Source organism: Protomyctophum bolini, assembly GCF_963924005.1.
Source record: "Protomyctophum bolini genome assembly, chromosome: 18".
NCBI lineage: Eukaryota > Metazoa > Chordata > Actinopteri > Myctophiformes > Myctophidae > Protomyctophum > Protomyctophum bolini.
In genome coordinates, this window is record NC_137879.1 from 16913413 (window position 1) to 16928082 (window position 14670).

The 14670-nt window shown below is 39.6% G+C and overlaps 1 protein-coding gene across 1 annotated transcript; it reads left to right on the plus strand.

Annotated features, from left to right (window-relative positions):
* Positions 1 to 656: 656 nt before the first annotated feature.
* lgi1b (leucine-rich, glioma inactivated 1b) lies at positions 657 to 14651 on the plus strand. The gene is made up of 11 exons (XM_080788508.1): positions 657 to 717; positions 844 to 1280; positions 1441 to 1512; positions 4365 to 4436; positions 4560 to 4631; positions 6121 to 6192; positions 6873 to 7042; positions 7320 to 7484; positions 8317 to 8541; positions 10182 to 10424; positions 11929 to 14651. The coding sequence occupies exons 2-11, from the start codon at positions 1075 to 1077 to the stop codon at positions 12276 to 12278; spliced, it is 1647 nt and encodes a 548-aa protein (XP_080644634.1). The 5' UTR covers positions 657 to 717; positions 844 to 1074; the 3' UTR covers positions 12279 to 14651.
* Positions 14652 to 14670: the final 19 nt, after the last annotated feature.

Here is a 14670-nt window from a genome sequence, read left to right on the forward strand (position 1 = left end):
AACTTGGAAGCAATCAGCAGTGACCCTACATCCTGTCAACTGACAGAATTCTTAGGCAGTTTGGTTGAACAATGCTCCTGTTGTACTTTTTGAACACTGCTGAATTCTTTACAATATGGCAGGGATGAAACTTGGCCACAGTTTTTTTGGAACAGAAGTCCAGTGTTACAGAGACACCCAAATAGGCTACACATGCACTGGAATGAGTGGGACTGGAAAGAAAGAATATAGTGGAAAAATAATAATAATGAATAGCCGCTTTACAACACCAGCGCAACATGCTTTAGCCTAATGTCTAATATTGGGTAGATGGGTAGATGAAAGCATGCCAACCAAATTGACTATAGTAGTCTCTACAACAGGAAATTGTTAGAAAGATTATGATCAAATCAAGATCATTATTATGCGGCATGCCGTGGTCAGCGAGCAGCGTTTGAATGAAGCAGGTGCTTTTAGCAGACGGACCCTCATGAATAACGGCTTCACATTAGCAGCCATTCATGCTTCTGGAGCGGAGCGCACATAAATAAAAGCTCAAAAAAGCGCACCTACCCCTCCTCTCTCTCTCTCTCTCTCTCTCTCTCTCATCTTCTCTCGTTCATGAGTGTCCACGTTTTTTTTGTTTTCTTTCTTTCTGCATGGTTGCCTAATTTATAGACAACTTCTTTGTAGCCTACCAAAACCTGAAAAGACAACAGCAATAACAAATAGACCGTCGTAAGTAACATTTCCTTCGAATGAGCACTTTTCAACAATAGGTCTATAGGATAAGAGATTTTTTTAAATGCAATCTTTCATGTTTTTTGCATTCTCTCTGTCCTGCATTTATAATCCCGAGCATAGCGGAACGAATTCATTGGACGGGTGCCTTCCTATTGAGACGCAAGAAGCATAGACCCAAGCCTACATCAGACCACAATACAAATCCACTGCCTCTTTATAGCCTAATAAACAGGCTAAAGAAGAGAAGACACCCGATATTTCCTGGCATTGCGGGTCGGGACACCTTGGGAATTTGACCGAGAAGAAGTTCATATGTAGGAGGAATATTACTGGAACGGACGGACAGAAATAATGGGATACCGGCACACGTCTGACAGATCATTTAAAGGATGGACAATGTTGGTGTGGGTCGCCGCTGTCTGCAGCTTGGTTTTAGTAGAGGGCAGAAGACTGAAACAGCCCAGATGTCCCACTGCATGTACGTGCACTAAAGATAATGCCCTGTGTGAGAACGTCAGATCTGTTCCTCACAGTTTCCCTTCCGATGTCATCTCACTGTAAGTAATCCGACTCCCAACAAAGACAGGATCGAATCATGCATTTAATTGCGAAGTAGCCTACTACAATTAAACCTACCTTCAATAATTGTTTTGCAGTTTTGTTACAGTAAGCCTATAAAAATACCATTTCATAATGTGTTTCCCTATTTATTTTCAGATCTTTTGTCAAGTCTGGATTCAGTGAAATCGCAGCAGGGAGCTTCGTTCATACCCCTGCTCTACAGCTTCTGTGAGTGACAGACAGTTCATTTATTGATCAGATTATCATTGGCTCCTTTGTGTCTGTCTCCAAGTCAATGATGAGATGATGACCGATGTGTGCATGGTGCACTATGCTTGCTGCGAATGCTGTCTACCAGTTAAAAAGGGTTGAATCATTATTACACTATCACACATTTTTGTTGATATGTGGATTTGTAATAGCCTATTACAAATGCATTGTGGGGTGCAGAAGCTAAGTTACCTTTAAAACTAGGGCAAAGAACACAATTGATTCCAATATTCCAAGTGTAAATGTTAATCAAATAATAAATGAGAACAATACATAACTTATTCTGATCTGTCCAATGATAACCAACTTTAAAGATAGTAAATAATAAGGTTCCAGACCAGTGCAGTCAGTAGGCCTATTAACAAAGAACAAAGCAGGTGTTCCATGCAGAGGACATTAAAATAGACTGTGCACTTGATATGCTGATTTAAGGGGGATTATCTATAATGGTGTCAGGATTATGCAATAGAGTAGCAGCAGGAGAGAGAAAGAGTGTGTGTGTGTGTGTGTGTGTGTGTGTGTGTGTGTGTGTGTGTGTGTGTGTGTGTGTGTGTGTGTGTGTGTGTGTGTGTGTGTGTGTGTGTGTGTGTGTGTGTGTGTGTGTGTGTGTGTGTGTGTGTGTGTGTGTGTGTGTGTGTGTGTGTGTGTGTGTGTGTGTGTGTGTGTGTGTGTGCGTGCGTACTTCAAAAGGCAAACAGAACAAGAGAGAGAGATGGAGCCGAGACATTTATGGAACATCGACATTCCATGCTAATTTATTGACTTTATTACAACTACAATTACAGATTTTGGACTAGAGGATATGTATGCAGTATTGAGTAATGTATTATTGTAAGTGCACATAGCAACGGTTTAAAAGCGTAACTGTTTACCTGTGATAGGTATTTATCAGGATGAATGGACTTGACATCACATCATAATTAAACAATGCATCATCTCAACAAAACATTTCTCTTGGCAAGTTGGCTGCAGTCCAGCACGCGCTCCAGAATGATGATGGCAATGAACTCACAATTTATGCGTCCTTGTGTATCTAATGTCCAGGTGTCCATGAGCAACAGAAGTGACTCGCATATTGATTCATCAGTAGATCTGTTCCGCAGTTGGTACTATGCTGTAGATGTAATTAAACAACAACCTATATAACAGCCTCCATTTGTGAATGCAAAGCAGGGCACTGGTGATAAAGATCATGCATGCTCATTAAGACTTGAGGCTGATTCTATACAAATACCTTCTAAATCAGTAGTTTCACACTTTCAAGGTTTTTCCAAACATTTCAAACATTTTTCAAACTGTCACTGTGTGACTGTGAACCTGTAGATCTGCTAATTTTGAATAGCCAACGCATCTAAAATGACACAGATGCTGTCTCCGTTTTATTAAAGCGTCGTCCTCAATAGGTTAAAACAACACAAATTAAAATAGTCCTAAAAGAGAATAAACATGGTGATTGTTATTGTTGGAGATAATTTGTTGCACTGTCAGTTATGACCATTCGCCTTTTGTTAGTTTTGGAAAACAGACATGCCGGGAGCAGTGATTAAGAAAACATTACAAGATGGAACAAGAGGGTGTTAAAAAACAGGTATGACCTGTTATTATGACAGACGGCTTCACCGTCGATAATTAAAGGAAGTTAATAAGTGTATTGTCATAAGTAACCATTACACAATGATAAAAGTAACTGTGCTCTTGAAATATTCAACAAAGGGATGTGATTTTAAGAAGAATATGCACAATGATGTTCTTTGTATGTAATTATGTGTACTATAGGAAAATAAGCTATAGCTGATATTATTTTCTTATTTCTAATTTCCAATAGTTTTTTTGCAGTCATTGCAGTGATTCAGCATCATAGAGACATACGATTTGTTCTACAGTACATCTATGTGCAGCACTTCTTTATTGATTCATGTCTCAGTAGGTGGTCATCCTAATTTTTAAATATCAGGGTTATAAATCCTGTGCACTGGTAAATGTGGTCCTATTAATCATCTCTGCCAGGCCAAATTCAAGGCCGGGAGGCAGAGATTATATTTTCACCCTTGTCTGTCTGTGTGTCCGACTGTCCGCTGGTCTGTTTAGCTAATCTCAGACGCGAGACACTGCTGTACCAATCAGCATGAAACTTTACACACACACACACACACACACACACACACACACACACACACACACACACACACACACACACACACACACACACACACACACACACACACACACACACACACTCTCCCAGTAGGCCAAGGAAGACCTTTTGACCTATAACTCTCTCGAAGCATAAGTCACACAATCAAAAATGTTTTCCCCCAGGCTGGATTCATTGGATCCTTTCATGCAACTTTCAACATAGGCTACTTTGTTGCGCTTTTTTCAAAACACACTTTTTGCTAAGTAGTAAGTACTATGGGTTTTGTGCAAAACGCACACAAATCGGTACACATTATTTCAGTCTGGAGTCGTGTGATCAACATGTATCAGTCAGATTTGTCAAATTCTATCCAGAATGATTGGCCTCCATAATGTGTTGGAGATGCCTGTTTCACAGAGAAATGTCAAAACGATTAACGCACCACTTAAGCTACAATCACAGGCATTGCCTGTGATTTGTTGTACTTCCTGTAATTCACTCTTTTATCACATGCCTTCTTAGGCAGAACACTCAATGAATCTCTTGTTCTCAAGGGTGAGATAAGTCACCCATTATTATTATTAATTTTTTAACGTTCTATAATAATTTACTGCTCCAGCTACGTCTCACATGTACAATCAAACATCATTTGTCCCTTTGTTCTTCCTCATAGTTTGTTCACAGCCAATTCATTTGACTTCATTGATGAAGATGCCTTCCTGGGACTTCCGCATCTGGAATACCTGTAAGTGATTTCTCTCAAAATCCCAAGCATTACTCTTAGGTTTGTGTACATTACAATAACATGTTTGTTGGTGGATATGGGTAGGGTAATTCATGTTATTCATGCTTTTAACATTTTCCATAGGTTCATTGAAAACAATAAAATTGCATCGATATCTCCATTTGCATTCCGGGGTCTCAAGGGATTGATACATCTGTAAGTACCTGTTCTCATACAGTAGATACAAGTACTCTCCCTTTGCCTCTGGTCCTTCATTCCTTTGTGCCTTTTCTAAATGTCTTAACCACGTGAACCCTAGTGTCCCTATTCTGGGGATGGGGATGCTAGCCGAACATTCTGTGAAATATAAGTGAACATTCAGAGAAAATATACATCTTTGGTCCAAAGAAATTTGCCAATATTGTAGGTATTTGCTGTACAATGCAGTAGGCTACATAATATGTACAGCGTTGTACAACAAGCAAACAATAGGGATTGTGGTTAAAACAACCTGATTTATCGGATAAGATTAACTCATGAAAAGCCAGAATCACTCCTCTTTGCAAAGTTCATTGAACTATTACAATCACATTTGACCATTGACCAAGGTTTTAACACGGCAATAAGCATTTTTCATCAATATGTTCTTCGATGTCCATTTTTCAGTTTCCTGTCACTGTCAACTTCATAATTGTCAGAAGTGCATTTGTAAGCAGCAGTGCTGCTACTGCCTGTTCAAGGTCGACTCTACTAGATCAGGTTTCTGCAGGACATATTATGAAGGAGGTTTTAGCTGACAAATATGGATGGAGATGTGTGTTCTTTAATGTTTCTAAAACTACAGAGGAATATAAAGGGACCCAATTTTTTAACAAGAATGCTAGATGAAGAAATTGTTTTTTACTGAATCCAACATGTTTCAGTATTTATGTATTTCAAAACAAATTCCCATCATAGGATAAAATATGCTAATGTAAAGTAAGTACGGAAATGTACTGAAATGCCAAATGTACAGTAATGTGCTGCACAGTTCAATTCTTGTCCACCAAATAGTCACAGCTGAAAATGTGTATTCTGTGATTTCCTTTGGAAAGTGACCAAAATGTTCCTCTCTCCTTTGCAAACCTTGCTAAGACTATATATAGCTGATAACACGACTCACGAGTGACCTTAAGCTCAAGTCTAAATATAATAACTGTACTGTAACCTTAAACTCAGCTCTGACCTCAGGCTTCTTCCAGACTCTAATAGTATTATTAGTTGGCCAGTGGCCAGTCATCCTCTCCAAGGTGGCGTCTAGAATTAAATTATATAGTCTAGTCCTTGAGGTCACAGGATATTACAATATAATGTAGATATTATATAAGCTAGAGTATATAATAAAATTAAATAAATTATGCCAATAATTTGTTCATAATATTATCCCTATTATACACAAACATATTATCAGAGAAAAGTACAGTTTGTACTTCTGCTAAAATTGTCAGCATGTCCTCCTGAATAATGCAGCAGTCATGAATTACACTGTAATTTTACTTCCATATTTGATTACGTTTTGGAATCCAGCCACAGTCTCATCCCATCTCAAATTAGATCTCTCAATAGGACCCGTTTCTGACAGGTATATTGGTATTACCTGAAAGCACTTCTGTACATTGTTATTTTTATAATTTTCTTTGCATGTTTTGTTGTTGCCTGCATGCAGGAGTCTGGCATACAACAACCTTGGGACGTTGCCAAAAGATGTTTTTAAGGGAATGGAGTCCTTGAGCAAAGTGTAAGTACGCTACAGTCATTTCAACTCAGCAGTGATGGAAGAAGTAGCCTGATTTTTTACTTTAGTTACAATACCATAATTATTGTCAAAATGCCTTACAAGGTTATCCCATAAAAATATACATGGCAAAAGTAAAAGTACTCATTATGCAGAATGCCCATTTCAGAATCAATGTATATCATGTTATATGACTGTAATTATTATTGTTTAATTAAGCATTTAAGCGCTATCTTAAAACTTACAGCTAAAATAGAAAATCTTACAGCTCCCAACACACCTTGTAGATTATCCATTTTGGGAAGATTTGGAAGATTTTTGATAAATGTAGCGGCATAAAAAGTACAACATTTGTCTCTGAGATGTAGTGGTGTGTAGATTGTTTGAGTATAGCTTTGCATCATTGCAACTGAGCCATTTTGTTGACACTGATTGACTTCTATTGACTGACATAACCTCACCACTAGCCTCAAGTGTCCCCTAGTATCCACTCTCATCTAACAGGAGTTTTCACTCACATTTTAAACACTTTTGTTATACATGTCATTCATTGATGGATTGAATGATTGATTAATTAATTAATTTATCTACCCTTAAACTGAAGTAAGTCAGACAAGGAAAATGAAATGAATTCAGATCCTGATTCAGTTAACTGTAGATAACACCCCATAATATCCATGTAGTGATCTGCGAGGTAACAACCTAGTGTGTGACTGCAAACTGAAGTGGTTGGTGGAGTGGATCCATCACACCAATGCCACAGTGGACCAGATCCACTGTAGTGGGCCTCCCATTCACCAGGGCAAGAAGATCAACGACCTACTACCACACTCTTTTGACTGCATCACAGCAGGTGAAGTCTTTAAACACCTTCATATGATGAAAATACAACAAGCTCACAACATGTGACATCGCGACGCCGGTGTACAAAGAAAAACATATTTTTAAACATTTTCCCATATGATATGTCTGCATGCCATTCTTATGTTGGTCATGTCTCATAGTTTTATCATGTACAACAACACAAAACCCTTCCATTGAGTTTTGTATTCATACATCCATCAATTATACATTATGACTTCAGTGGAAGGAAAGATGAGGACGATAAGGCTATGTTTTCTGGTTTTCAGAGTTTGCTGCTTATCAGTCACTGAAGTTCGAGTCTATTTCCGTGGAGGCCTTCACCTTTGGCGAAGATCAATATGTTGTTTTTGCCCAACCCTTCGAGGGAACATGCAGTTTCTTGGAATGGGATCACGTTGAAATGACCTTCAGGACCTATGATACCATAGAAAGTGAGTTACAGTAGTAGACAGCAACATTACACACTCATCTGTGAAAGAAATATGCTGAAATAAAGGATTGTCAATTTAATAATGTATTTTTCAATGCCTTTTTGCCTGTACACACAGTCTAAACTGAAAGCCAAATCATTCCTTCATTATTATCAGAATAATATGGTTCACTAGATTTTGTTTGATTAGTTTTATCCTCCTTTCTATTTGTCTTCATCACACACCTGCAGCACTGTTTTCACTTAGAGTATATATTAATATAAACGGCAACCGGAGGAAACCCTGGGCGAAATAGACATAGTGGACGAATATGGTATTGCAGCGCTGGGCCAGCGCTGGTCCGTTGACTATCATTGCGCACGTTCATGATGACACGTGAACGCTGTTTCATACGTGAACGTGTGCAATAATAGTCAACGGCCAGCGCGTTCACGATTTGGCCCAATCCATCCCAGAATGCACTCTGAGAAATCCGGTGCCGTCTCTATTAAGGCTCATACATAGTCTGGATTTTCGGTGGTTAGGTGACCACCGAACTACAACATGACGTCACGAGCCGCGGTGAAGAGCAAACCACCGCCACCGCTCCAGCCCTTCTCTCTGTTTTTACTCACCACCGCGCAACGTTATTTCAGCTCCAGTGGTCAGCTCACCACCGGAGCGGTGGTCACCTCCTCACCGAAAATCCAGACTATGAATAGGCCTTTAATATATACTCTTAAGTGTTTTCAGCCGCAAGTTCACTGTGTGTGTGTGTGTGTGTGTGTGTGTGTGTGTGTGCGTGTGTGCGTGCGTGCAAATAAATTTCCATTCCTCTCTCCTTGATGACCAGGTGCCTCTACTGTGGTCTGCAAGCCCATGGTGATTGACCATCTCCTCTTTGTTATTGTGGCCCAGCTGTTTGGGGGTTCACACATTTACAAGCGTGACACCTCTGCCAACAAGTTCATCAAGATCCAAGACATCGATATCCTGAAGATCCGTAAACCCAACGACATAGAGACCTTCATGATCGACGGAGAGTCTTTCTTCGTCATCGCCGACAGCTCCAAGGCTGGTGGCTTTTTCTCTCTTTTCATTACTGATCTGACAGAACTTTAAGCTTTTAATAACATGAACCCATTTTATTATGGCAGTTATTTTAGATTTACCAAAGGTAGTAGAACTAATCATTTAGTAAACACATAGCAAATATCTTCAGCACGCATAGCACATAGCATTATCTTTTTTTCTTTAAGTTTTTATCCCACGATTTTGCAACCAATTTCTTCACCCAGTGTCAATTATCTAATGTAATCCTGGGCGATACACTTCCTCTGCCAACCTGGGGAGGGCAGCAGACTGACCTCATGCTTCCTTATATGCATAAGGAGTCCAAGCTGGTTCTTTTAACCTGACAGAGGGGAGTTTCCCCGGCCGGGCGTAGCGCGTGGAAGATACACGTTATTCCTACAAATTCCTTTCCCCTCCATCAGGTTCCCCGGCTGGCCAGGGGGAGGTAGTTTAGAGACCAGGATTACTGCATGTTTGTTTGGGTACCTATCTTATGGGACACGGGGAGAACATGCAAACTCCACACACAAATGCCCTTTCGCCAACCCCGCCTCGGGTATGGGCACTGATGACGCACGCGGATGAGAGAACACGCCCACAGTGTCCCCATCGGGAATCGAACCAAGGCCTTCTAGCTGTGAGGCGACAGCACTACCGACTGTGCCACCGTGCCCAGCACATAGTGTTTTTTTAACCTATTTTCCAACATGAATTTATAGGAATTGAAATGTTCATATGGACATCTGTAGTGGAAATGGGATGGTGAAATGATATTCCGCTGTGAAACAACTGTTTAAATTGTTAGTTTTTTACAGCCTGTTCAGAATTTTCCATTTAAAAACACAGAAGGAGTGTCACTCTTCCTTGTTGACTCATGGCCCCTTCCTGTATGACATTGTGCACAGGCTTTAAAATAAATCCTGCTATCCTGCATTGCAACACTGTGACCAAGTGCTGGAGTTACAGCGAAGTGAGAGGTCACAAGGGTTGTGGGAAAAATAAAGACAATATCCTGTATTGTTCAGGGTGAGACTCCCACACACTTTCTCCCAGCAAAAACTAAATTTATTGCTAACGATTTGGTCATCAGAATTTCATCAAAGCATGACTTGCTAATTTGCTACGGAGGAAGGTCTGTGACAAAAATGTCAAGCAGACAATTGAGATAGATTTACCAAATGTATCTGATCAAATTTTGTGGATGTCATGCTACTTTATCTTGAATGGAGAGTACATGCAGTAGTTAAAAAATAAAGCTGTGTAAGTAATGGTCAAAGTATGACTCATACCATCACTGTACTAAATACAGTACTGTACCACATGACTACGTATATCATCCAAATGGTAGACTTTTCATTTTCTGAATTGCCACTTGAGGAGGGGGTGGGGGTCTATTTAAGAGGTTGTTTACATCAATGGGCTATTGGGCTCTATTAATCACATTACAGTGTCATGTTGTTTAGCACAGAAATCGCACATCAAATGTGTTTATAATATTAACATGATTACACTAAACACCAAGTGAGATTCCTTATAAATAATATATACAGTGGCTAGACATTTTATGTCTAAATATCCTAAATATTAATTTATGCATTTGTGGGATTTTCAAATAATGTGTTATAATGATGTTCTTACAGGCAGGCTCCACAACAGTGTACAAGTGGAACGGCAATGGCTTCTACTCTCACCAGTCTCTCCATCCATGGCACCGGGACACAGATGTGGAATATCTGGAGATTGCCAACAAGCCGCACCTCATCCTGTCCAGCAGCTCCCAGAGGCCTGTGGTCTACCACTGGAACAAGAGCCACAAGCGGTTTGACCGCAGAACTGACATACCAGAGATGGAGGATGTCTTCTCTGTCAAGCACTTCCAGGTCAAAGGTGTGAGCATTACCTGTATATCACTACTGTAGTACTGAGTAGTGATATATTAGATAGATAGTTCTACTATCACTTCAAATGACAAGAAACTGTGCAGGTGCATGCTGTATCATTGCATTTAACAGCAGATGTTACTTTATATGCCTTGGAATGGCGTATATCTAATGTGCGGCTGAGCATAGACATGGTAACGCCCCGCCTGCCTGATTGGCCTACTGACACTGCCTGTCTCGACTGTCCTCCGAGATGCGAGGTTACTCCGTGGTAGAAAAATAATACAAGAGAATGACAGCTTGGCACGCACGACAGAATGCAGCCTTGTAACTAACTTGTACGTTTTATTTTTGTAGAACAGCCAAACTAATATTGTTTATCCCGTTTGCTTTGATTGGATAATTGATTGAACACGATGTACTATGATTTGATTTGGGCGTGTACTTCTAAATAAAGCAGAGAACTGACTATCCAGCATAGCTATATCCACTTCAGTGGACAGTCAAGACGGGCAGCCTTGGAATGTGTTCTGAGGGCAGCATTCAATTTAATTGGCCCTTGCGCCCGTCCAATCAGCAAGAGCTCTCTGCTCCTACTAAATTATTCTCTACTCCTGCTGAATTTGCACCAATTCAGTGTTTTAAAAATAAATTTAAAATGTAGCTAGCAAGCTATTAAGGCACATTCTGCAGTCAGGTCTCAGCTGCTCTGAGAGCAGAATTCAAAAGCTCTGAGGGCAGCTTTTGAAAGCTGCAGCAAATTAACATTGGTACTATATGTATAGCATTTACGCTGCCCTGAGAGCAGCATTCAAAAGCTGCCCTCAGAGCAGCAAATGAACATGGTTGTAAGAAGCATTCAAAAGCTGCCCTCAGAGCAGCAATTTAACGTTGGTGTATGAATATAGCATTTAAGCTGCCCTGAGAGTAGCATTCAAAAGCTGCTTTTGCAAAAGAGCAAATTAGGCAATTTTGTTTAGTAATAACAAAACACAAACAGTACAACACATAAAACACAAGTAAATGTAATTCTATTTTGTTTTAGTTAATTTAATTTGAGTTAGTTTTGCATTGTTCATTTTAGTTTTTATATGGCTATTTCTTTATTTACTTTATTTTCATTTTATTTTCAGTTACAGCTGCACTATGTAACTTTAATCTTCTACCCCGGATTTGAACCCGGTTTCCTGCACAAGTGCTGAATTTATTTATCATTGAGCTAATCCTGCCTGCTTGCACAGGGGATAAATTTAATCTTGACCATCAGGTCATAATTTGTGTCAGATCTGTGTCTAGCTCTGAGACATGACCTTTGACACAACCTAAATGTATCAATAGAAGAGCAGGGAGACAAAATACAACCACCCCAATTATATATTCATGACGAAAAAGTCCCTCAGTCCTTCATTTTAGTCTTAGATTAGTTAACGACAATACCCTGAGTAAGGCCATGATACATGCACAGCATTTTGTAGTAACCCGATTTATGTATGTTTTTGTTTGTTTCCTAGGTGAGGTGTTCATTTGTTTGACAAGGTTCATCGGTGACTCCAAGGTGATGCGCTGGGATGGAGCCATGTTCAAAGAGGCCCAGACAGTTCCCTCCCGTGGCTCTATGGTATTCCAACCAGTCTCCATCGGCAACTGGCAGTACGCCATCTTAGGCAGCGATTATTCACTGACACAGGTCTACCAATGGGACCCCAAGCGGGGCCATTTTGTCCAGTCACAGGAGCTGAACATCCAGGCTCCCAGAGCATTCTCTATGGTATCTATTGACGACCGGGATTTCCTGCTGGCATCCAGCTTCAAGGGGAAAACACAGATATACGAGCATTTAATGATTGATCTGAGTAATTAAAACAGATTAAAACGATATCAGTCAATTCATGTTTGTGAATACCTTTAAAACCCTTTGTGAGTGACTGAATTTGTCAGGCCGAATAGAATCAGTAGAAGTTTCTGCAAAAGTATAGACTAATGAAACCCAGGCAGCTTTAAAGGTGCTGTAAGTGAAATTATTTTGTTAAGTGTTTTTAATTGTTTATCCTGCATCCTGTATGAGTTATTCTCTCTTGGATGAAATTGGTATCTCAACCTGAACATATATTTTATGTTCACTAAAGGGCAGAGACATAAAGCTACTTAAGTTATTAAAAAAAAAAAAAAAAATCAGTTACAACCATTTCAGTCAATGCTCAAATTATTTGAAGATCTTTTTTAATTAGTTTACATTTTAAATTTAAACTGTAGCAAACAATACAAATCCATTGCATTACCATTTTCATGTCGCGCACCCCATGGAGTTCGTTCGCGTACCACAGTTTGGGAAAGCCTGGTTTAAAACATCACAAAGGTACCAGGGGTTTGAAAGAGATTCTACACTGCCGCTGGTGCCTATCTTCAGACTTACCACAGCTGTTTCATTTTTACACAGGCCTTGAAGAAATTAGCATATTTTCATCCGGGCTCTGTTCTTTCTGATGATGCCTTATTTTCCATTTGAAAACCATATCTTCCATTATTATTGCGAGCTGACTATCTGTCAGGTGAAGAAGCAGTTTAGCTTTTTTCTTTACCTGCTATAATAACTTCTTACTTAGAAGGTAGGTTTATTTAGATTAGATATTCTACTAAAACGTATTATTGTGGTTTAATAGGTTTCTTTTAGACAACTGTAATGACTTGCTAGAGCTTGTGATCAACATGGAACACATAATGCCCAAAGCACTGTGAAGGAGATTAGTTTTAAAGCTGATAGAGGCTCAGAACAAGATGCGTGGCAGTCATACTTTTTGGACAATTTGATTGGTTCAAATAGTAATCTGATCAAGGTTTGGAGCTAATAACAAAACAGCAGCAATCAGTAAAGTGAACACTGTTGTTGACCACTGTCTAGCAAGGCACCAAGGGAGGGTGGGGTAACAATGACAGGAGCATCTGAGAGTGTACAAATGGAACCAAACAGACCCGTAAGGGTCCGTTTGGTTCCATTTGTACACTCTCAGAGTATCCGACAAGCGACAACCAAATGCTGGCACACTTTGGCTGTGGTTGTTATTGTTCTACCGACCAATATGGCAGCTATAGCCAACCAGAACTCAGTCTTTCCAAAAGGCTATACTTTATGTATTAATAACTTAAATCAATATCAAGCGGATCTACAAGCTCACAACATGTATCATAGTGATGTATTGTGACTGTGAACTTGTAGAACTGCTATTTTATTTTGCAATCTTTGTAAAAATGAATTGAAAATAGGGATGCCAAGAAGTGGAATGTTGTTACGAAATGCAGCTAGCTGAGACTGTCCAGTCTCCTCAGCAATGCCAGTTCACAGATTATTATGACTGATGATGGCAGTCGATTATATGACCTGATCCGTTTGGCAAGACTGTATACAACATGATACAGCTAGTACAGACACACTCGTAATAATACTGTTGGTTCCTGATGAAAGCCTTGCTAGAAGCATCCCTGTGTGTGTGTGTGTGTGTGTGTGTGTGTGTGTGTGTGTGTGTGTGTGTGTGTGTGTGTGTGTGTCACTGTGTGTGTGTGTGTGTGTGTGTGTGTGTGTGTGTGTGTGTGTGTCACTGTGTGTGTGTGTGTGTGCGTGTGCGTGTGTGTGTGTGTGTGTGTGTGTGTGTGTGTGTGTGTGTGTGTGTGTGTGTGTGTCCAGCTCTATCTCTCTTTCACTGCACTCTTGCCCCTTTTCTCCTACATAGACAAAGCCATTGTTATCTTTACTCTGCAACTAAAAGCTGGTCACTGTGTAGCACCTATAGTAGCCTACCGGTACTTTGACATGCTCCTACTATATTATGACATAGATAGAGGAAGTAAACACACAGTAACAGACTGTTAATAATTCTCACTGACAAAGATTTGCCAAATAAAATGTTTACTTTTTTATGATGTTGTGTAAAGTAATTTATATGATATACTGCTTTTGTACATTGTTGATGGGGACCACACTGTTTCTCTATCTTTCGTTATAGAATTGTGTTTAATTAGGCCTATAGTTGTTGGTTAGAAAAAGAAAAAGAAATTATTTTTTATTATCACCTAAACTGCTGTGTAACATGTTGTGTTCAACATAGGGTATACAGTAGGCCTATCAGTCTAATTTAGAATTGAGAATGGCTAGACTTATTTGTTTTTGTCTTTGCTCATTGTGTTAGGCTATGTATCCTCCTATGTATCATAATAGTAATAAAATGCTTCTAACACACAAGTGACACAACATAATCAGA